This window comes from Pygocentrus nattereri, chromosome 28 (genome assembly GCF_015220715.1).
Source record: "Pygocentrus nattereri isolate fPygNat1 chromosome 28, fPygNat1.pri, whole genome shotgun sequence".
Classification (NCBI taxonomy): Eukaryota; Metazoa; Chordata; class Actinopteri; order Characiformes; family Serrasalmidae; genus Pygocentrus; species Pygocentrus nattereri.
In genome coordinates, this window is record NC_051238.1 from 1,926,429 (window position 1) to 1,954,121 (window position 27,693).

General features: G+C 40.5%; 2 protein-coding genes across 3 annotated transcripts in view; both read right to left on the reverse strand.

The window, feature by feature from the left end:
• Nucleotides 1-6,681: 6,681 nt before the first annotated feature.
• igf3 (insulin-like growth factor 3) lies at nucleotides 6,682-21,392 on the reverse strand. The gene is made up of 4 exons (XM_037535932.1): nucleotides 21,249-21,392; nucleotides 15,771-15,918; nucleotides 9,354-9,511; nucleotides 6,682-8,102 (listed from the first exon to the last, which is right to left on the reverse strand). Exons 1-4 carry the CDS (start codon nucleotides 21,297-21,299, stop codon nucleotides 7,875-7,877), a joined length of 585 nt encoding a protein of 194 aa, XP_037391829.1. The 5' UTR covers nucleotides 21,300-21,392; the 3' UTR covers nucleotides 6,682-7,874.
• A 1,320-nt stretch (nucleotides 21,393-22,712) lies between these two features.
• si:dkeyp-110g5.4 (uncharacterized protein LOC561637 homolog) overlaps nucleotides 22,713-27,693 on the reverse strand; it is a 10,992-nt gene continuing 6,011 nt past the window's right edge. For both annotated transcript variants that reach the window (XM_017687474.2, XM_017687473.2), the window contains exons 3-4: nucleotides 27,030-27,134; nucleotides 22,713-24,753 (exon numbers count right to left, since the gene is read on the reverse strand). In XM_017687474.2, the coding sequence (XP_017542963.1) occupies nucleotides 23,821-24,753; nucleotides 27,030-27,134 (1,038 nt within the window). In that variant the 3' untranslated portion in view covers nucleotides 22,713-23,820. The remainder of the gene's footprint in view (nucleotides 24,754-27,029; nucleotides 27,135-27,693) is intronic.

Below are 27,693 nucleotides of genomic sequence, written 5' to 3' on the forward strand. Positions count from 1 at the left end.
GTAGCAGAGATCCTTCCTGACTGACTGCTGTCAGCTTATATGTAAACAGTGAATTTTATGTGTAAAGTAATGTGTGGTGTTCCTCAAGGCTCTCTTCTGGGACCACTATTATTTTCCATATACACTGCAAAAATGATATCTTGTCAAGTAAAATTATCTTAAATGTCATCAATAAAATCTAGAATTTCTCCTGTTGAGATAGTTGTGCACTTATTATAAGATTATCTACTTTATTTCTAGACACTTTTACTTGTTTTAAGTAATTTTATCAGGTAAAATTATCTCACTATGCTGGCAGATTATTGTGCTTGCTGTAAGAAATGAGCTTGAAACCAGCAAAATTATCTGCCAGTATTGTGAGATAATTTTACTTAACAAAATGATCTAAAACAAGTAAAAGAAAGAGAGAAATGTCATTTGACAAGAGACCGTTTTTGCAGTGTAGTAGGGGGTCCTAGTCCTAGTAGGGGGCAGGAATTGGCCATGACTAATTTGGGAGAAAACTCTAGTGAACAAAAGGTTTACATTTTCACTGCAGTTGCATTGAGATGGATGGACAATGTTTGTCACCCTGTGCTGCCAGACTTTGACTGTTTCGGGTTTTGTTTTGTTTCTTAGCCGATATTTCTAACATTTCCTATTTTGAGATGTTTGTGCACTTATTATAAGATTATTTAGCTTATTACCAGAAATGTTTGACTTGTTTAAGGTAAAATGTTATTAAATAAATTTTACTGGCTTAAGCTCATTTCTTACAAAAAGCACATTCATCTGCCAGCATAGTGAGATCATTTTACTAAAACATATAAAAAATGTTCAATCGTCTTAAATAAATTTTAAAACAATCACAACAGGAGAAATATCAGATTTCTTGACTATATTTAAGATAATTTTACTTGACAAGAGACCATTTTTTGCAGTGTAGGCAATACAAACAGAACGGCCACGTAAAGAAATGTACTGTTTTACTCAGTGTGGCGTTCCAGTAAGAGTTTAATCAGGCCTCACTGAGTCACTCAGTCACAGTCCTTACAAGAACTAAACTGTTTGATGGATCACCCCGTTTTATCAACACTCCACTGGCTACCAGTCAAATTCCCGATTGATTTCAAAACACTGCCAATAAAACTCTAAACAGCCTTTCCCACCACCCGAGTGAACACTGCAATACATGATATAGAGGCAAGAGAAATCATGTCAAATTCAGTTGGTATATCTCATATTTATCATTTTGATGTTGTAAGTATCTCATAAAATTATTTAACTCATTTCCAGATGTTTTTATTTGTTTTTAGAGATTCTTTCTAACCGTCTTATTCTGTTGGCAGATAATATTGCATTATTTCATCAAACAAGCGTCTGCCAGTACTGCCCAACTGAAGAAATGAATTTGAATATTTCTTGAGAAATAACTGGAATAATTCTACAATATTCTTACAAACTCAAAATGAAAAACCTTAGACGTATTTAGTCAATTTAAGATGGTTTTACTTGGCAATATATTATTTTTGCAGTGAATTCCTATTGGTACGGAATAATAAATAGTTTGGACTCATCAAAAAATCTCACATCTCTAAAGCGGTAACTTTACAGGAGGAAAACTCTCAACTTCTAATGGAAGTTTATTTGATTGTTTTTGGGCTGTTTTTGTTGGTCCATTCATCAAGAAATTTGAACATTGATACTTTAAAACTGAACTGTTTTAAAGTTTATGTAAATGTATTTGTTTAGTAAGTCCAGTGATAAATAAAGTCCAGATTCAGTTTTGAGAGGTGTTCAATTGAGGACACAAAGTAATCTCCGTAGAAAAGCACTGGCTGTAGAATGGGACAGTGTGGAGCAGCCCAAGGTCACTACACACAGCACACATCAGCTAGAGGGCAGTAAAGCTCCCAGTTCTGTATTTTTCATGTGGAGTCTTTTGGGATGAGGTGGAGTGATGAAGCTTTCTGAACATCTTTAAGATGCTCCACTTAATATGTTTGGGTTGAGTTGGAATAAGGAACGTCCACTGAAGATATTGGGGAAGAGTTGGAGAAGTGACCCCTTTTGTTGGAAAGATAAACCGCAGCTATGAGGTTGTATGAGAGATGATGATTCTTTCATCTCAAGTTGAGTTGATGTTTATTAAACATGTTTGGGATAATCTGGAGTGTTAAAGCTCCAGTGAAGACCTTTGGGACGAGTTGGAGTAATGGAGCTCCACTGAACACCTTTAGGATGAGTTGAAATGATGAACTTGAAGCTCCTCTGAATTCCTTTGGGATGAGTCAGAGTGATGAAGCTCCACTGAACACCTTTGGGATGAGCCGGAGTGATCAAGCTCTACAGAACACCTTTGAGATGAGTTGAAATTATGAACTTGAAGCTCCACTGAACAGCTTTGGGATGAGTCAAGTGAGAAAGCTCCACTGAACACATTTGGGATAAGTTGGAGTAATGAAGCTCCACTGAGCAACTTTGGGATGAGTTTGATTCATGAACTTCCACCAAACCCCTTTGGGATGAATTTGATTCATGAATGTCCACTGAACACCTTTGGGATCAGTTGGAGTTATGAACTTGAAGCTCCACTGAACCCCTTGGGATAAGTGAAGTGATGAAGCTTCACTGAACAACTTTGGGATGAGTCAAGTGATGAAGCTCCACTGAACACATTTGGTATGAATCGAAATGATGAACTTGAAGCTTCACTGTACTCCTTTGGGATGAGTCAAGTGAATAAGCTCCACTGAACACCTGTGGGATGAGCCAGAGTGATGAACTTCCACTGAACTCCTTTGGGATGAGTTTGATTGATGAACTTCCACTGAACACCTTTGGGATGAGTCGGAGTGATGAAGCTCCACTGAGCACCTTTGGAATGTGTCGGATTGATGAAGCTCAAATGAACAACTTTGGGATGTGTCAGAGTGATGAAGCTCCAGTGAACGCCTTTGGGATGTGTCAGAGTGATGGAGCTCCATTGAACACATTTGGGATGTGTCAGAGTGATAAAGCTCCACTGAACACCTTTAGGATGAGTCGGAGTGATGGAGTTCCACTGAACACCTTTAGGATGAGTCGGAGTGATGAAGCTCCACTGAACACTTTTGGGATGTGTCGGAGTGATAAAGCTCCACTGAACACCTTTGGGATGAGTCGGAGTGATGGAGTTCCAGTGAACGCCATTGGGATGTGTCAGAGTGATGAAGTTCCTGTGAACGCCTTTAGGATGAGTAGGAGTGATGAAGCTCCACTGAACACCTTTAGGATGTGTCAGAGTGATGGAGCTCCACTGAACACCTTTGGGATGAGTCATTCATCTTTGAAATGAGGTGCATTGATAAGCCTGTATTGTTGAAAGAATGAACCACAAAAGAAAAATCCAGTAAATCAGCTACAACTCTGACACTGAGGAACACATCCTCAGGAAAAAAGAGAACCTGAATAAACTAATGTCACTGAAAATGTTGCTCTGAATTCATTGTTATAATCAACAACACACACAAAAACAAACAATTAACTAAATCAAGTCTCATATTTCGGAAACTATGTTTAGAATCACTTGGAATTGTCTTCAATAACAATGTATACAATCTTTTTCAATTTTATAAATGCGATAAAAATATACTTTACGTCACACCAGATATTTGGTTTTTACTCAATATTTCAAGGTCTGTGGGAAAATGACGGCCTCATTTACTCTTAAAATCATACTAAGGCTTATTATTCAGTAACTACAGGGACTTCAGCGCAAACTGCAGGCTAAGGTTACATAAGTGTGCAGTAAAACTTTGACCCTGAGCCCTGACCGTTTAAGAGGTTAAATGATAAATGAAAATACTGTAGTTATCGTTTCATAGTAATTTCCTTGAGATTGAATCCCCATTTTTCCAAAAGCAAGGCATTCTGTTTAGCATAACTTCGTTCTATGTGTTGTAAAGTTTTTATTTTCTTGAAACTTTAAAAACTAGAATGTTATACGGTCAAATCACCATTGTTTACACGGATCTGCAGTTATGCTGGGTTAGTATTGCGGAAAGCGTGTTAAACGGGTGTTTTGGTTCTAGTAAAATAACTGTGTGTGGTGACGGGAAGCAAATCAACACTGAGTCAAGCGCTGCAGTCATTGCTCAAATTCTCTGCAACTTTTATCCTGAACCGAATCTGGTCTCGTGAAACTTAATTTCACTTCTCCAAATTCTCCTCCACTCACTTCTGCAAGTTTCCCTGGCAGAACATCTCTGCACAGAGTTACTCAACAACACAAATAATACAAATGTTAGATTTTGCTTTGCTCAGCAGGAATCTGTTATTTATAGAGAAGAGATTTGCAGATAGAAACACACTTTGTAGCATTTTCCTGCAGTCGGCTGCAGCTGGAAGGGCATGTTTGACCTGGCGGCTATGCTGTTTTTGCAGGTCCAGGTGTGTGTGTGTGTGGGTGTTATCGGATTGTGACGCAGGAGGAGCTGGACGGAGGACTGAGGCACTTATCAACTCACACTACAGCTGCTAGATTGTTTCCAGTTGAAAAAGTTGAGGCTTCGAGGCTGAACCACAGCGCTGAGCAGGACTCAGAGAGCACCACTCATTTATTTCATGACCGAAACAGACATTAAGCACAAGTTACTCATTTCACAGAAAATGTATTAACAGAAAAGCCTCAACAGCTAAATCTACTCTCAGCTATGCTCTGTCAGTGAGTCTTTCTTTCCCTTTATTCCAGCTTCCATTCTTTTCAGGAGACTCACTTTCAGTTCCTCAAAGAATCTGCAGACACGCCTCCAAAGCTCAGTCTTAGAAGTTGGTTTAGCATTTTCTGCTTCTCGGATCCAAGTAATACCACTGCCTTGGCGATATCTTAGCAGCCACCTGGGATACCATGGCAACAGTCTAGCAACACCTTGGGAACCACCCAGGATTCCACAGTAATGGCCTAGCAACATGTCACGTCCTTATTAAAGAAGGCCGAGAGGAAGACGTGTTCTGAGACACATAAGCTGGACGTCCGTCCCGTCTTTAAAAGATCAGAGCATGAACTTCGTCTCCTCTGCAGACCAGTTTCTGCTCCGCCGTGCTGAACGGTATAAACTCTCACTGTGACGCGATGCACATGCATCCGATAGGGAATGTAATCGGATACAGGCGTCTACACAAATATTATTCTTCTATTTAATGGATTATTTACAGGATTACACACCTGGATTAATGGGATAGAAACTGTATTCTGAATAGCTTCAATCAGACTAGGCTATTCTGATCGAGGTGTTTACATGAACGTGTTCTATTCTGATTGAGCTATTAGTCGGATGATTAACAGATTTTTAGGCTGCATGTAAACATGGCTGTATTTGTTACTGCGCCTTTAAGACCGATGTATATAATTGGGTTCTGTTCTGCCTGGCTGCCCTGTATTATCCCTCATTAATAAGCAGAACACAGCTCATTTACATACATCAGTCTTAAAGGCGCAGCAACAGAGAAGTCAGACAATGTTCATGTAGAAAAGAATTAAAACTGTTGTATGTAAATCGGCTCTGTTCTGACTGGCTGCCCTGTATTATGCCTAATTTATTAAGCAGAACACTCCTTATAACTTCAGCATGAATGGGTGGAGTTAATTTGCTGTAGCCTGATGTAAATGTGTTGATTTTAGTGACATCACAAAAAAGAATCAATTCCAAACGGGTTTATTTTCCATGTATGGACTGAGTTTGTTTTGAAACTTCAACAGTGTTTACATATAACATCAAACTCCTTTATTTAAAAAAAGAAAGTGAGGCAAACTCAGTTTTTCATAATACAGGCCCTTTAATGGGTAATGTAGACAATGAAGGCTTGGTAGTTAATGTAAATGAGCTCTTTTCTGATTGGCTGCCCCGTATTGTGCCTCAGTCATAAAGCAGAACAGTCTTCATAACGTCTGCAGTTCAATTGCTGTTGGCTCATACATGCAAATGTGTTGGTTTCTGTGACATCACAAAAGCAATGTCTTGGTAGTTCATTGGTAGGTTAAGTTCAGCTCACTGTGTTTATACATTCAGAACAAATTCATCAGTGAGCTGCTCAAAAACACAGTGATATAAATATGTTTACAATAAACTCCGCCACAATATCGACTGGGGCGTTCAACATTTTACAGATTTACTTCACAGTCTGCCAGAAGGTGCAAACAGCCTTAATCTAAAGGCATTCACATGTAGATTATAAATAATAACAGTACAAAACTCTCTGTACATTCAACAGTATTGATTTCTGCCTCTATAAAAACACATTCACTCGAAATTTCCCTCACGGCACTCGTTCGCACAGCCAGGGCAACTTCAGCCTCTGCAGTGATGAGCAGTAAGTGTACAGTCAAAAGTTTGGACTCTGATTGGCTGCTTGTTTTTCATACACTGTAAAAATTAGTGTTACAGTAATCAATACCTCTGATTTTCCCGTTTTTCTGTAGAACTCAGTGTGTGAGGTGTAAACAGAGAGGTTCAGAGGGTTTGGTGTGAACTAGTTCAGACGTCTTTACAGTGGTGGTGATGGGAACCAGGCATCGCCATGACTACAACACAGATATAGACACTTTATTTACCATCCAGAACCACCAGAGAACCTCCACGAGTCTTCTGAGTTCATATGGAATGTTGATGATGGAAAATAGTGGAAAATCTGGAAAAATCAGTTTTCTGTGGGGACTATTTTGCCTCACAACACCCTGCATGTCTCCCTCCACCATGAATGGAGCTTAAAATGACTCTACTATACATCACTTAGAAGCTACTGTGCATTATTCAGCAAACACTATGAAATATTCAGAAATAATTATGAAATATTCAGAATTGCCCACATATATTAACAAGCTATTCATTGTATAACAGCGTCCCAGTCATCAGGCAGTGAATTCACAACCATCTCATGTAGGAACTTTCAGTGAGGAGCTTTTAGAGGTGGACGTCTGGTTCCCATCACCACCACTGTGAACAGTTCAAACCTGAACTACTCTGTTTACATCTACATCATCCGCCAGGTAATTATGAAGCCAAGAACAAATAGTGAGTTTAATGTCTATGTATGAATTTATGTCCAACATCTTCAGGTCTGTACAACAAATAAAAGTGTCATTTGTAGCACAAATCCAAAGTCTTGACTGCACTTCTTGGAGACTGAAGTGAAATGATCTAAAATACAGTGGTCGTTTGCATCTCAGCCCAACGTTTATAACCCTGAAGGACAGTTTGTCTGCACTGACCCCGAGTTCTGATATCTGATGTTTGGATAAGGTTTCATACACAGCTGAATCAGTGCTAAACTCCATCTGACACATCCTTCACTCCAAGGTCACTGCACGGCCTTTCTGCTTTCCACTCCTGTTCTCGGCTCGCTTTTTAACGAGCTCGGTGAAGATGATTAAGACATAATTAGGCTATTAATACCCACTGAGCTCATTTAGACATTTTCAGACGTGATGAAATTAAGAAATATTCGCTTTACAGGGCAGAAACATCTTGCCTGCTATAAAAGTGGACAAAAGAATGGACAAAATTCAGACACCAAGAATTCTAACACTATTTTACGCCATGCTAATGTACTTCTGACCATTATTTTCTGTCATAAACCACATAATCAAGTCTATTAGAGACACTGAGCAGCTGCACACAGTCCGACACCAGGGTGTGAGGATTTAGACCTGCAGTTTCCACAATGCTGGCTGGCCAATGCCAACATGCTTCCATTAATTGTTAGATACATTAGCCTCGTAGGTCCAGTGCTAAAACTACACAAGCAAACTTCTCCAAATCTTGGCTGAGCATTTAGGACAAGACTGGGTAAATGTGATTGTCCGGCGAACGGTCACTTCCATGTTGCCACTCAAATCTCTGCAGCTGTGAGGAGGGTTATGAACGGAGGCTGCGAGGAAGGGAGGCTCTTAAAGGAGCCGCTGTCCCTCCACGCTGGAGTTCTGAGGGAGCTGATTTGTGGATCTTCTCGTTAGAACGAGGTGACGACGTGTTTCTGAGTTTGTCCTGGTGAAGCGTCCGCTCTTTAAGCCCATGGGTCAGTACCTGTAAGATGTGCTGGAGCCTGTGGTACTCCTGCAGAAGAACCCGTCTGAACTGATCCTTCTACAGAACACATACCAGTTCACACTGGAGTTAGAAAGGCTTAACAGACCACTAGAAAACATTCAGAGTCTGATATGAATTATTCAGCAATTACTAAAAATGATTCCATCACTACTATAAATTACTCAGCATCTATTATAAGCTACTCAGTATTTATTATGAATTATTTATGAACTCTGAGGTCATTTCTATGACTTATTCAGTACCTAATATTAATTATTTAGTATCTACAGATAAACTCTTGGAAACTCTTATGAAGTATTTGGTCATTCCTATTCATTATTCAGGATCTACGGTGAATAGTTCAGTATTTACTGTGAAATATTCAGTACCTACTATGAATTATTCAGTATCCGCTATGAGTTATTCAGTATCCGCTATGAGTTATTCAGTATCCGCTATGAATTATTCAGTATCCGCTATGAATTATTCAGTATCCGCTATGAATTATTCAGTATCCGCTATGAGTTATTCAGTATCTGCTATGAGTTATTCAGTATCCGCTATGAATTATTCAGTATCCGCTATGAGTTATTCAGTATCTGCTATGAATTATTCAGTATCCGCTATGACTTATTCAGTATCTACTATGAATTATTCAGTATCCACTATGAATTATTCAGTATCCACTATGAGTTATTCAGTATCTACTATGAATTATTCAGTATCCACTATGAGTTATTCAGTATCCACTATGAGTTAGTCAGTATCCACTATGAATTATTCAGTATCCGCTATGAGTTATTCAGTATCTACTATGAATTATTTGGTATCCACTATGAGTTATTCAGTACCTACTATGAATTATTCAGTATCCGCTATGAATTAATCAGTATCCACTATGACTTATTCAGTATCTACTATGAGTTATTCAGTATCCACTATGACTTATTCAGTATCTACTATGAATTATTCAGTATCCGCTATGACTTATTCAGTATCCACTATGAGTTATTCAGTATCTACTATGAATTATTCAGTATCCACTATGAGTTATTCAGTATCCACTATGAATTATTCAGTATCCACTATGAGTTATTCAGTATCCACTATGAATTATTCAGTATCCACTATGAGTTATTCAGTATCTACTATGAATTATTCTGTATCCACTATGGGTTATTAATTTACACTCTGCTTTATTTATCCAGGTCTAATTTAGTGTCTAATAGTGACTTCACACTATTAATGCCACTACTCTGTCCATCAGTGTTGATCTCAGTGGACTGTAATAATCTTAAGTCCACTCACTCTGACTTGCTGTGTTGTTGGTGTTTGCCGGCGCCGTCTCTTGGGCTTGGCGCAGTATTTCTCCAGGTGCTGCAGGTCGCAGCCTTTAATGCAGCACTGCTCCACGATTCCGTTACCCCGAGAGCGGGGGCCTCCATGCCGAGCCCCTCCAACATGACCTGCTCATACAAACACACCAAAGCTTAGTTTACCTGAAAATCTACCTCTACATTAGTTAGTTCCCCTTAACCACACCCAGCACACACTCTTAAAAAAGACGGTTACGCAAGGGTTCTTTAGTAAAGCCAATGATTCAATATAGACCCATGAATTTTTTTGCACGCTTAAATGATTCTTTGCATGGTGAAGTCTTTCTTTGATGGAGAGTGTGTTGTACACGGTTCAATATAGAACCTTTCTGAAAATAGCTCTGTATAGCAACATAAAGGGCTCCTCTATTGTATACAAGCGTGACGTAACAATAGCAGAACCCTTTATGATGCTACATAGAACCATATACAATACATGCTAAATCAATCTGAAGACCTATTTCACCATGCAGAGAACCAGCTAAGCTTGAAATGGCTCTTTCAGTGGTCACCGTTCTATATAGAACCTTTATCTTTACTAAAGAACCCTTGAAGAACCATATTTTTAGGGTGTACCCCAAATGTAGTTGCTCAGCCAAGACATGTTTGATGTCTGAAGGTTGTTTTTAGGTTTTAGCACTGCAACTATGAAACTAATTTGGCTAACAAGTAATGGAGCTAATTAGCAAGAACTAATTAGCATAGAACTAAATCATAATACACTCGCCTCAAAGCATGTGGAGCTCGGTGTCTCTAACAGACTTGATTGTGTGGTTTCTGACACAGTACGACTCACTGTTACATTTTTTTTAGGAAAGTGTATAATAATTCATCTCCTACAAATTATTCAGTATCTACTGTGAATTATTCAGTATCTACTATGAAGGATTCAGTAACTACTACGAAGTATTCAGTAACTACTATGAATTGTTCAGTATCTACTATGATTTATTCAGTAACTACTGTGAATTATTCAATAACTACTTTTAATTATTTTGCATCCAGTGTGAATTATTCAGTAATTACTATGAAGAATTCAGTAACTATTATGAAATATTCAGTATCCAATATGAATCATTCAGTAGTTACAATCGATTAACCAGTAAGTACTATGAATTATTCAGTATCTAATATGAATTATTCAGTAGTTCCTATGAATTAATCAGTAAGTACTATGAATTATTCAGCAACTACTACAAAGTATTCAGCATCTACTACAAAGTATTCAGTAACTACTACAAAGTATTCAGCAACTACTACAAAGTATTCAGTAACTACTACAAAGTATTCAGCAACTACTACAAAGTATTCAGCATCTACTATGGATTATTCAGTATCTACAAAGAATTATTCAGTAACTACTATGAAGTACTCAGTAACTACCATGAAGTACTCAGTAACTACCATGAAGTACTCAGTAACTACCATGAAGTACTCAGTATCTACTATGAATTATTCAGTAACTACTGAGTTGACTATGAGTCATTTTGCCATGCAGTTAGCACCATGCTAATTGTTGAGGCACATGCTTCCATACTTGTTAGCTACATTAGTTGTAACTTTGGAGGAAGCTAAAGATACACATTTCAGATATCAACACTCGACTGAGTTTAGAGTAAGAGGAAAAAGTTGATCTGAACATGAAAATGTTAACTTTATTGTTGTTTATATTGCATAAAGCGTCTTGTAAAGATGCTACATTTAAATTTAAAAGTGTGATTTTTTTTCCCACTTTTACCTGAAAAGGCTCTACATAGTTCTATTAAATAAATAACGGCTGGAATCCACTTCAAATCTGCAGGCACCGCCTTCTAAATGTGCACTTTGGCATGTGTTTGAAAACGGACATCAAAAACGATGATGCACAAACAGAAACTCTCATGTGTCGGCACGAAGGTCTCGACGCCTGCAGATGAATACTGGACCCCTCTGAGGAGCTTGTTTTGCAGAAAATATGGAGGCAACAGCACAAGAGTGGCAATATTTAATTTTTCATGCAATTGTTACATTGATAAGGCCTATTATTGAAGCTTTTATCACTCTCGCTGTGTCATTATGTTCCCTTACAGATTCAGAGAGAGAGAGAGAGAGAGAGAGAGAGAGAGAGAGAGAGAGAGAGAGAGAGATTGGATGGTGGCCTTGGCTGAGGAACAGGGTGAAAGGGCTCAGAGGACCGAGAGAAAACTCTGACGTCAGCAAACGAGGATCAGAAAAGCAGAGAACGACAGAATGATGAGATTATTTAGTCGTTTATTGAGGATACATTATCAGAAGTAACTCCGCACTGACCATAGCGTTGCTCTATAACGTCCGGCTATCAGAAACGACTGTATGACTGGTTTGAGTGCCACTCTTGAGGGCTGAGGTGGCAGCGGCAGGGCGCGATAACGCAGCGTGTATCTCAGTATGTTAAGGTCAGGTTTCATGGACTGATGTAAACTGTTGTGATTATGAGCTCCAGCTGAAAGTAACTGTAGTCAACATCCATGAACTGAGCGCTCACATCAGTGCTGTGCTGGCTGTTTTCCACATTCACACTCATATGTGACAAATATAAAGGAAATCCATACATGCACATATATATGTACATATATATCATTAGCGTATGGGTCATTCTACAGAAACGCCCACTTTATCTCTCCATAGGAGTCACTGGTGTCACTGATCCTCACTGGTGTTCCACATGATGAAGGAAACACCAGAGACGTTTTTAATGAACAATATATTTTACAAAATACCTGCTGCAGAGCATCAAACCACTCGCTGTCCATCACGGAACGTCCACTAAAATATGGAATTTGGTCCATTTGTGTTCCGTTTTTTCACAGTGACCTCAGAATAAAGTCGGTCACACCAGTGACGTCAGCTAGAAGCTTCATATGAGATCATGAGCTGAATGAGAAGATCTCTGAGAACTGAGAGACTCAGTGGACCCACCATGAGCTTTTCTTCATAGATCCTCAGAAAACAGGTGAAAGTAAGTTGGGCGACGTCATCAGTGTGACTTATTTCAAAATAAGAGTTTTTGTTAGGCAGTAACACCAGTGACACGACTTTCATTATATATTTCATGTTTATCTGGCATTTGTTTTGTCATATAACTCATATTTCATAGTCATGTATAGATTATTGTAGTTAAAACTGCATGAAAACCTTTTTTTTTCTTCAAAATATGGCCTCAGTATTTATAAACTTATAAACCAATGTTGTTAAATTGAGGTTGAAGAAGATGGAATTGTTAAAATAAATTATTTTAGAAGAATGACCCAAACAAATATATATATATATATATATATATATATATATATATATATATATATATATATATATACACACACACACACATACATATACACATATGCTGTCAGAACAAAACCTTGTATCTCCAAAATGGTAACTTTACAGGTGAAGGAAAATTGTTCTGAAATGTCTGTTGGATCATTCATCATGAAATTTTTCACACAACATAAAGGCAACTGGTCTTTTCAAATTAGGCCACAAAATGAAAAAAAAATGACAAAAATGGAGATACAAGGTTTTGTTCTGACAGCAGCGATATATACATATATGACACATATGCCAACTTACAAATATAAGGCATAATGGTTTTAGCCATGTATCAAATGTATATATATATATAAGATTTTTTCTGAATATATGACAGAACACACACATAAATGGATGACATATATTACTGACGCCTGCAAGCTTCATGTTATATCAGGCTTTTATTGAGTGTGCGCTTCTGATCCTTGTGTCAGATCCATATTTTGGGCCCGTGTCCAGTATTTGATACTATGTATGTAAATCTATTTTGAAATGTATGCCTGTCTCTTTATGATACACATGCATGTATAGCCATACATTAGATTTCCATATGGCTGATCTGCCAAGACATGTTTAGCATCTGAAGTTAGTTCTTTACTACAGCAGTGAGGCTAACGTAGCTGACAAGTACTAAAAGCTTGTTAGCATTAGCGGAATAGGATGGTGCTACCTGCAGGACTAAATCATCTCACACTCACCTGAAACGTGTGTGGAGATGTTCCGTGTCTCTAAGAGTTTCTGACACTGTATGACTCACGGTTACCTACAAGCATGGACTTAAGTACGTTAGCATCGTACGTTAGCCATCTGACTTTAGCCCATGTGAGTCATAACTGCAACTGTTAACTGTATAAAGGCTGATTAACATTTCACTGAAGATGCATGTAAATCTGCATTGGGAGGCAAAGAAAAGGTTTATGGGTAAGTACGGCTCACAGAGGCTGCAACATGTAAAGTCGAAACTTAGGCTACGTTCACACAGCAGGTAAACGTGGCCTAAATCTGATTCACAGTGTCTTTTAAATGTGATCTGTATGCAACAGTCTGAACAGATCAGCTCCTGAATTGAGAGACATGAGCTTCATGCTGCTGCACGGCTCATCCAGAGGTAAACAATCACAACTGCCAATGAACCCCTGCCGCTCCCGGAGGATCAGCTTCGTCTTCGCCAGCATCACAGGAGTGATTATGAAGTTCCAGTAGTTGATAGCTGGGCTCATCACCCCCAGTGTTTGGAGTTCGCAATAAAAAGGACGATATTCGGCCACGGACACTTCTTTGGTTCGTGTCCTCGGATTCTTTAAACTGTTCCCTGATGCTGCAGCCTCGGTCTCCTCCGGCCGCGCTCGACCGCTTAGCTCAAAACCTCTTCAAACACAGAGCAGCTGATGTGTGACTTCATTTTTTGGTACAGAAACATCAGCCTAAATGTTTATGACCCTCAGTAGCGCGAAATTATGACAAATGCCGAGTTGGACTGATGTCCAACATGCCTGAATTTCCGATCTGGCTGTTCAGACTGAGTCGCTATGCTGTAGATCGGATACGGATCGGATTTCAGTTCCACGTATGAAAGCGTCTCAAATCGGAATTGAAAATGTCAGATTCAGTGTGTTTATCTGTTCACAGAGACACTCAGACACACATCCGTGTCACATACAGGGAAAAAGATCCGATTTGGGCCACTTTTACCTGCCGAGTGAACGTGAAGGAAATGCTGATTCGCAGTCCAGAGACCCAAACGACTTTAACTCATAACACAGGAACGGCACAGCCCGCTGGCGGTTTAGCAGAGTTTTAGACAAAATGCCACTTTTCATCGTTCATTTTCTATTTTCAGTCCAATTTACTGATATTTCCTTCACGTCTGTCTTTCATTATACTTTGAAAATTGGCTAATAATTTTAATTTAGCACAACATTTTCAACAAAATTATTTTTTTATTAGGCCTAGTCAACCCCCCCCCCCCCCCCCCCCCTCATCAGTTCTTCATATTTGTCTTATTGGTTTTAATTTCCAAAATAAAAGTGTGTGTGCATTTAAAATCTATTTGAGGAGATTAGAAACAAGTTCGACTAGTTGTGCTAGTCTAAAAATTAGGTATGCAGGACAATAATCTTGGTGGTCCGAGGGGGGACCAGAAGTGCAGCCCGATGTATGCTTTCTATCTGGGTAGTGCAAAGTCAAAATACAAGGATCAGCTGGCCAAAGAGGTGTGGCATTACAAAAATGTATACAACCCAATATAAAAATACTGCAAAAAGAGTGAAGTTTTGTTCACTCTCTGAGAGAAAGTGAGACTTTTCCACATACTTTCACACGTCACTGCTTTTGAGACAAAATCAGACGCCTTGTATCTCCATTTTCATCGTTTTTCAGTTTTTGACCATTTGAAAATGACTGTGGCTCTTCACAATGTGAGTAAATTTCGTGATGAATGGACCAAAAGGCCCAGCATGACTGGAAAAGTCTGGTCCCATTGACTAACATTAAAAGTAAGGTATGTTTTCCCTTCTCCAGTACAGTGACCATTTCAGACATACGAATTCTTGCTCTGACAGCAGCGATATACACAGAAGTGGTCTTGCATTTTTCCTCTTCCTCTCAAGGAATAAAGACTAAAGACGGCAAAATAACCTGATTGTTGAGGTCAGCTCTGCTATGGGCGCGTGTGGCGTAGACCAGTACTGGAGCAAATCACTCATCCAATGTCCAGCTATGACGCTTCGCACTGCACTGATATAATATGTTTGAATATATGAGCCGTGGACTGAGAGCACAGTGTTGAGATAAAGACGTTCATCACTCTGCATGGTGTTAGTTCAGATTAGCTGAGTGAGAAACGGCCACAGAAAACCACAAGATAAAAGCAGCCACCGGTGGGAGCACCGGCCATGCAAAGAGCATCTTGGGAAGCGCGGTGTGCACGGTAGGGAAGACAGGTGAAGATAGGTGAAGGATATTAACTGAAAATGCAGGTGAACTTTGAAATCTGCTGAAATGTGCGTTTATTTTTGTTTACCTCTGTAAAATCCTCGATCTCCACACACAAACTCCAGGTCCGCGATGAGCTCCGCTCCACACCGGGGTTTAGCTGCATCCCCGAGCTCTGGCAGCACCGCAACACACAGCAGTACACACCCCACACACACGCTCCGCCAGCACAGCACCTGTTTGGGAGAACCAATCACACACCTGCAGAGTTATCACAACCCTGAGATACACTCCTCACACTCTCACATGCTGTATAACACACACACACACACACTCACACTCTCTCACATGCTGTATAACACACACACACACACTCACACTCTCTCACATGCTGTATAACACACACACACACACACTCACACTCTCTCACATGCTGTATAACACACACACACTCACACTCTCTCACATGCTGTATAACACACACACACACACTCACACTCTCTCACATGCTGTATAACACACACACACTCACACTCTCTCACATGCTGTATAACACACACACACACACTCACACTCTCTCACATGCTGTATAACACACACACACACACACACTCACACTCTCTCACATGCTGTATAACACACACACACACACTCACATTCTCTCACATGCTGTATAACACACACACACACACACATTCTCTCACATGCTGTATAACACACACACACTCACACTCTCTCTCATGCTGTATAACACACACACACACACACTCACACTCTCTCACATGCTGTATAACACACACACACACACACTCACACTCTCTCACATGCTGTATAACACACACACATACACACACTCACACTCTCTCACATGCTGTATAACACACACACACACACTCACACTCTCTCTCATGCTGTATAACACACACACACACACTCACACTCTCTCACATGCTGTATAACACACACACACATACACTCACACTCTCTCACATGCTGTATAACACACACACACACACTCACACTCTCTCACATGCTGTATAACACACACACACACACACACTCACACTCTCTCACATGCTGTATAACACACACATACACACACTCACACTCTCTCACATGCTGTATAACACACACACACACACACACTCACACTCTCTCACATGCTGTATAACACACACACACACACTCACACTCTCTCACATGCTGTATAACACACACACACACACTCACACTCTCTCACATGCTGTATAACACACACACACATACACTCACACTCTCTCACATGCTGTATAACACACACATACACACACTCACACTCTCTCACATGCTGTATAACACACACACACACACACTCACACTCTCTCTCATGCTGTATAACACACACACACACACACTCTCTCACATGCTGTATAACACACACACACTCACACTCTCTCACATGCTGTATAACACACACACACACACACTCTCTCTCACATGCTGAATAACACACACACACACACTCACACATACTCTCACATGCTGTATAACACACATTCTCTCACATGCTGTATAACACACACACATACACACACACACTCTCACATGCTGTATAACACACACACACACACACTCACACTCTCTCTCATGCTGTATAACACACACACATACACACACACACTCTCACATGCTGTATAACACACACACACACACTCACACTCTCACATGCTGTATAACACACACACACACACTCACACTCTCTCACATGCTGTATAACACACACACACACACTCACACTCTCTCTCATGCTGTATAACACACACACATACACACACACTCTCTCACATGCTGTATAACACACACACACACACTCACACTCTCTCTCATGCTGTATAACACACACACACACACACTCTCTCACATGCTGTATAACACACACACATACACACACACACTCTCACATGCTGTATAACACACACACACACACTCACACTCTCTCACATGCTGTATAACACACACACACACACTCACACTCTCTCATGCTGTATAACACACACACACATTCTCTCACATGCTGTATAACACACACACACTCACACTCTCTCTCATGCTGTATAACACACACACATACACACACACACTCTCACATGCTGTATAACACACACACACACACTCACACTCTCTCACATGCTGTATAACACACACACACATTCTCTCACATGCTGTATAACACACACACACTCACACTCTCTCTCATGCTGTATAACACACACACATACACACACACACTCTCACATGCTGTATAACACACACACACACACTCTCTCACATGCTGTATAACACACACACACACACACACTCTCTCACATGCTGTATAACACACACACACACACACTCACACTCTCTCTCATGCTGTATAACACACACACATACACACACACACTCTCACATGCTGTATAACACACACACACACACACTCACACTCTCTCTCATGCTGTATAACACACACACATACACACACACACTCTCACATGCTGTATAACACACACACACACACACTCACACTCTCTCTCATGCTGTATAACACACACACATACACACACACACTCTCACATGCTGTATAACACACACACACACACACTCACACTCTCTCACATGCTGTATAACACACACACACACACTCACACTCTCTCTCATGCTGTATAACACACACACACACACACTCTCTCACATGCTGTATAACACACACACACTCACACTCTCTCACATGCTGTATAACACACACACACACACACACACACACACTCTCTCACATGCTGAATAACACACACACACACACACACTCACACACACTCTCACATGCTGAATAACACACACACACACACACTCTCTCACATGCTGAATAACACACATATACACACACACACTCACTCACACACACACTCTCATGCTGAATAAAACACACACACACTCACACACGCAGAATAACACACATACACACACACACTCATACATGCTGAATAACACACAAACACACACACACACACTCATACATGCTGAATAACACACACACACACACACACACACACACTCATACATGCTGAATAACACACAAACACACACACACACACTCATACATGCTGAATAACACACACACACACACACACACACACACACACACATGCTGATAACACACACACACACACATTCTTCAATAATCAGCGCAGTGCTGTGTGGCCTGATAATGCACTGATTTCAATGCACAAACTCACGGCCTTCGGTTTCAATCCTGAGGAACAAGATACACACCGCTCCTCGAGAGTTTCACGACGGTTCGCTTTCTAATACGCCTCCGTCGTATATCACGGCAAACCAAACTTTTCTTTAAAAGAAGTTTGATGTAATATTTAAACAGTGCTGAAGTTTCAAAACACGCCAGTCAAACCGGTCTGTTTCGGTGAGGTCACAAAAACCAACATACATCCACCAATTGGGCTAAAATGACTTAAAACGAGTAAAAATGTCTAGAAATAAGTTAAATCATCTTAAATTAATCTCAAAACCAGGAGAAATATTAGATTTCTTAACTATCCATCCATCCATCCATTTTCTAAGCCGCTGCTCCATCAGGGTCGCGGGGGGTGCTGGAGCCTATCCCAGCAGTCTTCGGGCAGAAGGCAGGATACACCCTGGACAGGTCACCAGTCCATCGCAGGGCAGACAGACAGACACAGACAGTCACTCACACCCAGGGGCAATTTAGCACGTCCAATTGGCCTGACTGCATGTCTTTGGACAGTGGGAGGAAACCGGAGAACCCGGAGGAAACCCACGCAGACACGGGGAGAACATGCAAACTCCACACAGAGAGGACCCCGATCACCCGGCCGGGGAATCGAACCCAGGCCCTCCTCGCTGTGAGGCGACAGCGCTACCCACCACGCCACCGTGCCGCCTCATTTCTTAACTATATTTAAGCTAATTTTACTTCTCAAGACACCTTTATTTGCAGTGCACGCTCTTAGCGCTTGGGCTGCATGAGCGCAAAGCTGCTATGCTAATGAAACCCTTGATTTGTTTGTTACTTCATCATAAAGTGACATCAAAACTCAGACACTCTTGAAAAGAAAGGAGCGTGTCCTCAAACTTTCGACATGCGTGTTCATATAAAAGAAGCTCCGGCCATGAAAGTGCTAGCTTCTCATGTTAGCATGCGCAGCTAACTCAGCATGATAAGATGAAACTAAACACAGAAACAGGCCCAATATAGAGCTCCGCGCCGGCGCCGCCCCCTGGACTAACTTAAAACCACCATAATGACTTTCTCTCATGCAATTTGGAGGCAGTAATTAGCATAATCGCAAAGTGCCGGTGTGACTTATTCATAGAAACACAGACGCGGAGGCTCAAATACAGAAAACACTGAGTCACAGTGGAGCTGAGAGAAACTCCACACTCATATCAGCTCACAGCCAGAAGAACAAAGCGCTTAACTTAAGAGAGTTTTGTCCAGCGGATCAGCCAACATGCGCAAAAGCGGTGGCCACTTGCATAAAACATCTTAAATATTTAATACATTAAATGTAACTAAGCTAAGAGCTGAGTTTAAGTTAAAACTCCACTTAACATCACCTGCTTTGCTTATTCAGAGATCATACTTAAGTGGTTCTGCAACTGTCAGTTCGGTGGCGATTCAATTCTGAAACTCGACGACTAAATACTGCACTTAAGTGTGTTTACACAGCTCACCGGAGGTAAACGCACACGTTAAAGAGAAAACTTAAGACCTACTTTCACTTAAGATGTTTTAAGTGGCCGCTGGACAGCGCAGCACTGATCTTATCATCATCTTGAGGATCATATTATGCACATTATCTCACCTGGAACAACACTTATGTATACAAGATCCACTTAAGCATTTAAAAAAAAAAAGGTCCATTAACCACCTCATATGTAAAAATTCATTAAATAAGAGCTTTTACGCAGTCCATATATTCCAAAATCTACATATATCACCACTTTCATGACAAAAAACTGAAATGGGCACGTTTACACGTTTAAAAGTGCTCTAAAGTTCATCGTACAGTAGTGTGCAGAAGTCTTTGACCCTGTTTAAAACCATTTCTCTCAGCAGTGAGCACTTTTGTGCTTGTAAATTCACCGTACAAGCTTTAAAACAGACGCAAATAGACATAAATGCAGTAAAAAGAAGATGGATTTGCAGCAGACTGAAGTATTGATTAGCCAGACCAGGTATTAGATGATAACTATGATTAATGCTGGGCTGCATGGAGAGATTTGGAAATGCTTGAGGACATTTTACACGCATAAATTTGCTTATTGTTTTAATATTATTTGTATTTTTCTGAGCACTTACTGCACAGCTTTTATATCTAATTTGCTCAGACGCCTAAAACGTCTGCACCACACTGAAAAACAAATTTCGGACTATTGTTGTTGCAATAAATACAACAAAAGGTTTTAATATGACAAAATATTACGGTTTTGCATGGATTTCCTTCAGGATTCGTAACGTTTTATGCAGTTTCTGTGCATCTATATGTCTGATCAGTGTGTGTGCGTGTACCTGGATGAGGGGTCCTGCGGTGCAGAGTGTGTGTCCTTCAGTGTGAGCCATTGCTGCTGTGAACTGAGTGTGTTTCCGCCCCCCTGCAGGCTGAATCTCCAGCCTGTCTCACGCTGCACTGCTGTTTTATAGGAGCAGAGGGGAGGATGGGCCGGACCTCCACGACACTGCCTTACTTTAACACTACCACTCACGCCCTGGCCCGCCGGGTCACAGGCTGTCAATCAGAACAGTGACTCACACACACTCATACACACATGCCCCCCCCATTGATGTTTAAAGGGGAATTCCACCCTTCCATCATTTTCTGCATAATAAAGCAGTTAAGATGTAATCCAAGCCGTTCAGAGCAGTTTGGTGTGAAACGCTCTGTTCTAGATAAACTGACTGAGTCAGAGGTGTTCACAGTGGTGGTGATAGGAACCAGACGTCCCTCTAAAAGCTCCTCACAGAAAGTTCCTACAGGAGATGGTTCTGAATTCACTGCCTGATGACTGAGACGCTGTTTCACGATAGTCCTTGATTCTTCAGGAACTCATATTTTCAAGGCAGAGGGTTCGAAATGGTTCTCTACGTCATCACGGGTCAGACTCGGTTAGGTCCAGGCAGAATAACTTGTATCCCTACAGCTTCTGCATACCGTAATACCGATAAGTCGGCTGTTCTAGTGGATATGCCGAAATCAACAGCGAGATATTAAAAGAATCCAATTCTGTTTGTTTATTTCTGTGGAATGAAATGATTCATTTGTAAAATAAAATAATAAATAAATTCTTTTTTTCTTCTTTCCTCTGCGTGGTGAACTGCTTCTTCAGACTGATGGTGAATGTGCTGCATCTGCTCTATGAAGGGTTCCTCTACTGTTATGAAGTCAAGCTTGTAACAAGAGAAGAACCCTTTTTAATGCTTTTTACAACACATCCTCCATCAATCTGAAGAGCCAATTCACCACGCAAAGAACCCTTTAAGCATGCAAATGGTTATCTGGGTGTCCATAGTTCTGCGTAGATCATGACTCCATCGTCTCCACTAAAGAACCCCTGAAGATATGTCCTGTTTATAAGTGTACGCTGCAGAGCAAACATATGGAAGCAGCGATTTTACACCCAAAGAGTTTTCCGAGTGTTTCTGGTTCTATATAGAACCATTGTCTTCGCTAAAGACCCACTGAAGAACCTCTCTGGCTTCTCTGAATGAGCACTAACCTCAGTGGTGGTGATGACAGGGCTGGAGTTCTATTATCACAGTAGATATGAACAACGGAGGAGCATCAGCTGCGAACTGAGCTGATAAAGTGCAGAACAGCCGGCACTCAGATAAACAAACAAAGAACAAACAAGTCGGAACAAAGACACGACGTGACGCTGAGACTCGGGATCACGTATCAGAGGACGGAGCAGCGCCGCCTCATTAGCAGCGACCAGAGCACAAAATCACAACATCTGACCTTTTATTTAACTTATTTTTAATAATCAGCAGAGTGAGAATCTCCATAGCCACACTATTAAACTTGTAAACAAACAAAATAATTTATTAATCTTCGGTTCCGCCAGGCTCGTTTCTCACTTAACCAAACAAACACAATTCCAAAAGAACATAATCTCTCAGATCAGATTCTAGTCTGTGCTAGAGTCCAAACACACGTACACAGCGTTTGCATCTGTCCACCATTATCTGTGTTTATTACGTGGTCTGACAACATAAAACTCTGTCAGTTATATAAACAATACAATCTCCAATGATGTCTGTGCAAACGTACGCATCAAAAACGGCAAACAAACCAAACAAAAACCTGAACTGAAACAAAACTAACAGTTTTAACAATAATTACTGAGATGCAGCTGTTTCTCAGTGTTTTCTAGAGCACTTTCTGTTCTCTAAACCCGTTTCGAGAGTCGTTTTGAGGGGCTGTTTCCTATCAGGACTTAGCGCTTAGGACTCAGCGCTTGATTTAGGGAGCTGAAGATCATACCGTTGTCTAGAGCCGTCCTCTGTACGGAGTTTTCTAGAGCTATTCCAAGATGCTTTCTGTTTTCTAGATCTTCTTTCTGCATTGAGGACGTCTTCTAGGGCCGTGTTTCGTATGACTTATGCTTTCATATGCTTTCTTGTTCATGCTATTTTCTGTTTTGTTGCAGTTTTCTCAAGCTATTTGTGGCTCTAGAGCTATTTATTGCTCTAGAAAATAAGGTAGTATATCTTATTATCGTTATGCCGCCCAACTGTAATGTAAGCCTAAAATTTTGCACACCAGCTGTTGGGCGCAATATTATTTCCTGAACTCCCTTTTAGCTGCATTGGAAAATATTTCTAGAACTCTTTTCTGTACTAGAGCTATTTCCTTTTGAAAAAAGCTGTTTTTTTTCTAGAGCTACTTTCTGTTTTCTTACGCTCTCTATTTTTGGAATATGTTTTTGAGCATTATTTTCAGTACTGAAAAAAGTTTCTAGAGCTATTTTTTTTGTTGTTCTGAGGCTGTTTTATGTTTTCTAGAGGTGTTTTCTGTTTTGAAAAATATTTTTTAAGGGCTGTTTTCTTGAATTGTTTTACACCCCAGCACCCATATGCAGTCTCATCGCTGGCTGTTCACTTCTTCTAGTTTGTCCTCCATCTTCCTCAGCATGTTTCTGAGGCGACGGACCCTCTCTCCCCGCTCTAGATCCTCAAAATCCAGCTGGTGAGTTTCTAGTGGCAGCAGAAAGCAGGGTAGAACACCCTCTCCTACGTTCTCTTGAAGACTGATGTCTGGAGGAGGGGCTTGGGCTTCAGCAGAAACCTCAGCAGTGACCATGTGTGGATGTTCGAGTGGTTCTCCGTCAACAGATTCATGGTGCTGAGGTTCCTCTGGCTTTGGATCTTCTGAGCTGCTCAAGAAAGTTCCATAGTTCTCAATCCCAACTGCATCATTCCAGCCTTCAGCCAGGGAAGTGATGTGGGATATAATGGGAAATATCTCAGAACCGTTTCTGCAGGGCTTGGCAGGTGAATTCTGATCATCAGTCTCATGTTCTTCAGCAACACCAGCTTCAGGAGCTTCAGTGATGTTGCCATCAGCTCTGCTCTCCATTAGTTCAGTGCTAATGCTAGTGTTCCCACTAGCAGCACTCAGTGTCTTAACGTCAAATGTGCTCAAATTCACGGCATTAAGATGTGAATTATCCATAAGCTTCTTAACATTATCTCCTTTATTTACCCGTCCGTCAGCCTGATGGTCACTTTCCTCAACGTTCTCCACTGGTTCAACATCCACATCACCTCCTTTATCACGTTCCTCATCAGATGGACGCCCAGTTTCTCCTCCTGCTGGTTTCTCGTCTTCTCTGTTCTCATCTTCTGCCTGGCCATCACCTCTTTTGTTCCTCTTCTGCTCCACAGTGTCTCTAATCCCTCCATCACTCCCTAAATCAGACGTTTCTGAGAATTCCTCTTTTATACCATCCATGTTTTCGTGCACTGGAACAGTCTGTGAGCAGAAATCACTAACCACTTGACACTTGAGCTCTTCCTACAACAAAAACAGAGCAGTTCTGTCAGTGTTCACAAATCTTCTAAAGCCCTTCCAAGCAACAGAATGAAGGACTTTCTGAGAACAAACTGCTGCAATAAAAGTCCTTCACTCTGTAGCTATTAAATCAATACACTGTCCATCAAAAGTCTGGTCACATCTCACTTTTTAAATGTTTAAAAGTGCAAATTATCCTTTCCAGTTAACGATAATTTACTAATTAGAGGAAATCAACATTAAAACTGTAAATATTTGTGCCAATTAGTGCCACCAGGATCTTGTGACCTGCTTGTGTGCGTGTTATGGCTTCACTTTGGAGCAGATTTTCTGCAGTATTTATAATTCGGCTCATTTGCAGGTGACAGCAATACGGGTGGGCGATACGGCTGAAATATTACATCACGATACTTCAAATAATTTTCATGACACACAAAATGCATCAAGATATTTTAGTTTTTCTTAGACGGAACAAAATGTAATGCCAGATAAACAAAATAAACATTTTAAACAAAATAAAGTTATCAGTTTTCACAATTTTCATTAAGATGCAGCAACGTTTTCTAGAGCTCTTTTCTGTGATCTAAGCCTGCTTCTAGAGCCGTTTGGAGGGACTGTTTTCTATCAGGTCTTTTTTTTTTAGAGTTATGTGCTTGATTTAAGGAGCTGAAGATCATAAAGTTTTCTAGAGGTGCCTTCTGTACCGAGTACGGTTTCTAGAGCTATTCCAAGATGCTTTCTGTTTTCTAGATCTTTTCCCCCCACACTGAAGACGTTTCTAGGGCCGCGCTCTGCATGGCATGAGCTGTTCTCTCCATTGAAAAATGGTTCTGGAGCTATTTTCTGTTTCGTTACCATTTTCTCAAGTTATTTGGGGCTCTAGAGCTATTTCTGGCACTAGAAAATAAGGTAGCATAGCTTATCATATCTCAATAACAGCCTTTCTCAACATTTCTAGCAGTACTTAGAATTTGGCTCATTAGCAGGAGACACGGGTGGGCAATATGGCTGAAATATTACATCATGATACTTCAAGCAATTTTCATGATACACGAGATGCATCAACATATTTAGATTTTCTTAGAGTTAATAAGTTAGAACGGACAAATTAGTACCTGTATTACCACATGTTAAAAATACTATAACAACAATAATAACAGACCTACATCTATATTCAACATTTCACAACTGTAATTATTCTCTTTTCCCGCTTCAGGCTGTGCTGGACGTGAACAGGAGCAGCTGGAGGAAGTGATGTTCCAATTATCTCTGAAGCTTTACTCACAATGCCTTGGATTTTATTACGAGTCTGGATATTTAGATTTCTATACCACACTGTAAAAGATTACGTGAGAACATTCTGGATAATGCACAAATAAAATTTTATGGCAAATAAACAAAACAAAAACCTATAATGAAATAAATGATCAGTTTTCACAATTTTCGCTGAGATGCAACTGTTTCTCACTGTTTTCCAGAGCTCTTTTCTGTTTCTAGAGCCGTTTTGAGGGTTTTCTATCAGGTCTTCTTCTTTTCTTTTTTTTTAAGAGTTGTTATGTGTTTGGATTTATGGAGCTGAAGATCATACAGTTTTCTAGAGCTGTCTTCTGTACCGAGTACAGTTTCCAGAGTTATTCCAAGATGCTTTCTGTTTTCTAGATCTTTTTTCCTGCATTCATGTTTTCTAGGACCATGTTCTGCATGGCATATGCTTTCTAGAGCTGTCCTCTCCATTGGAAAATCTTTCTAGAGCCATTTTCTGATTCGTCGCAGATTTCTCAAGCTATTTATGACTCTAGAATATAAGATAGTACATCTTTTTTTTTTATTCAACATTTTACAAACTGTAATTATTCTCTTTTCCCATTTCAGGCTGTGCTGGATGTAAACAGGATCAGCTGGAGGAAGTGATGTTCCAATTATCTCTGAAGCTTTACTCACAATACCTTGGATTGTATTACGAGTCTGGATATTTATCTCCATTTAATCAGTAGATCTCGTCTGACCTTGCATTTTCTTAATTGCCTCAAAAAGAGCAAGCTTTGCTGAGATTTTAATGATATGATCAGAATCAGTGCTCCACCTCAACAGATCTCTAACGCAACGTCACAATAGATACGGAGTGTCCCACAGCTTGCTCTGGATGTCTACAGAAGGTCCAGCCTTTTTGACTGGCAGTGAACCAGGCAGTGAAGTTCTGTTTAACCTCACTGTAAAGTCTATAACGCACTGCTGTTATATACAGCCACATTTCAGCTGCGTGACATGAAGACACTGACCTGAGGCTGCGTCACTGTGTCTGGTGAAACCTGAGGTGGAAGCACTGCCCCCTGCTGGCCGCTGCTTAACACCCCGAGCTGCGTGTCAGTGCTTTGTATCTGCTCCTGAAACAAACAGACCAGATCAGTAACCAACTGTAAACCAAGCAGATCAGAGAACATGGAGACAAACTGGACTGAATCAGAATCAGAAGCGCTAAAAAGATCATGACTGACGCACATCTGAACTGCAGCAATCAATAAACGATTATTTATTCATTTTTATTTTATTTTTACCCATCTTTCATTTATTCCATTTAATTTTCTACGCTCACTGTCCACTTTATCAGCTCCACTTACTGTATAGCTGGTCTCTGTAGTTCTACAGTTACAGACTGTAGTCCATCTGTTTCTCTGATACTCTGTTACCCTGTTCTTCAGTGGTCAGGACCCCCATGGACCCTCACAGAGCAGGTACTATTTGGGTGGTGGGTCATTCTCAGCGCTGCAGTAACACTGATGTGGTGGTAGTGTGTTAGTGTGTGTTGTGCTGGTCTGAGTGGATCAGACAGCAGTGCTGCTGGAGTTTTTAAACACTGTGTCCACTCACTGTCCACTCTATTAGACACTCCTACCTTGTCGGTCCACCTTGTAGATGTAAAGTCAGAGACGACAGCTCATCTGC

Coding starts and splice junctions, on each gene's coding strand:
- igf3 (XM_037535932.1), bottom strand. CDS start 21,299: ATGGCTCACACTGAAGGACACACACTCTGCACCGCAGGACCCCTCATC. Junction 15,919..21,248: donor CCGCAGGACCCCTCATCCAG/GTACACGCACAC, acceptor TCTCCCAAACAG/GTGCTGTGCTGGCGGAGCGT. Junction 9,512..15,770: donor AGATCGAGGATTTTACAGAG/GTAAACAAAAAT, acceptor TTGTATGAGCAG/GTCATGTTGGAGGGGCTCGG.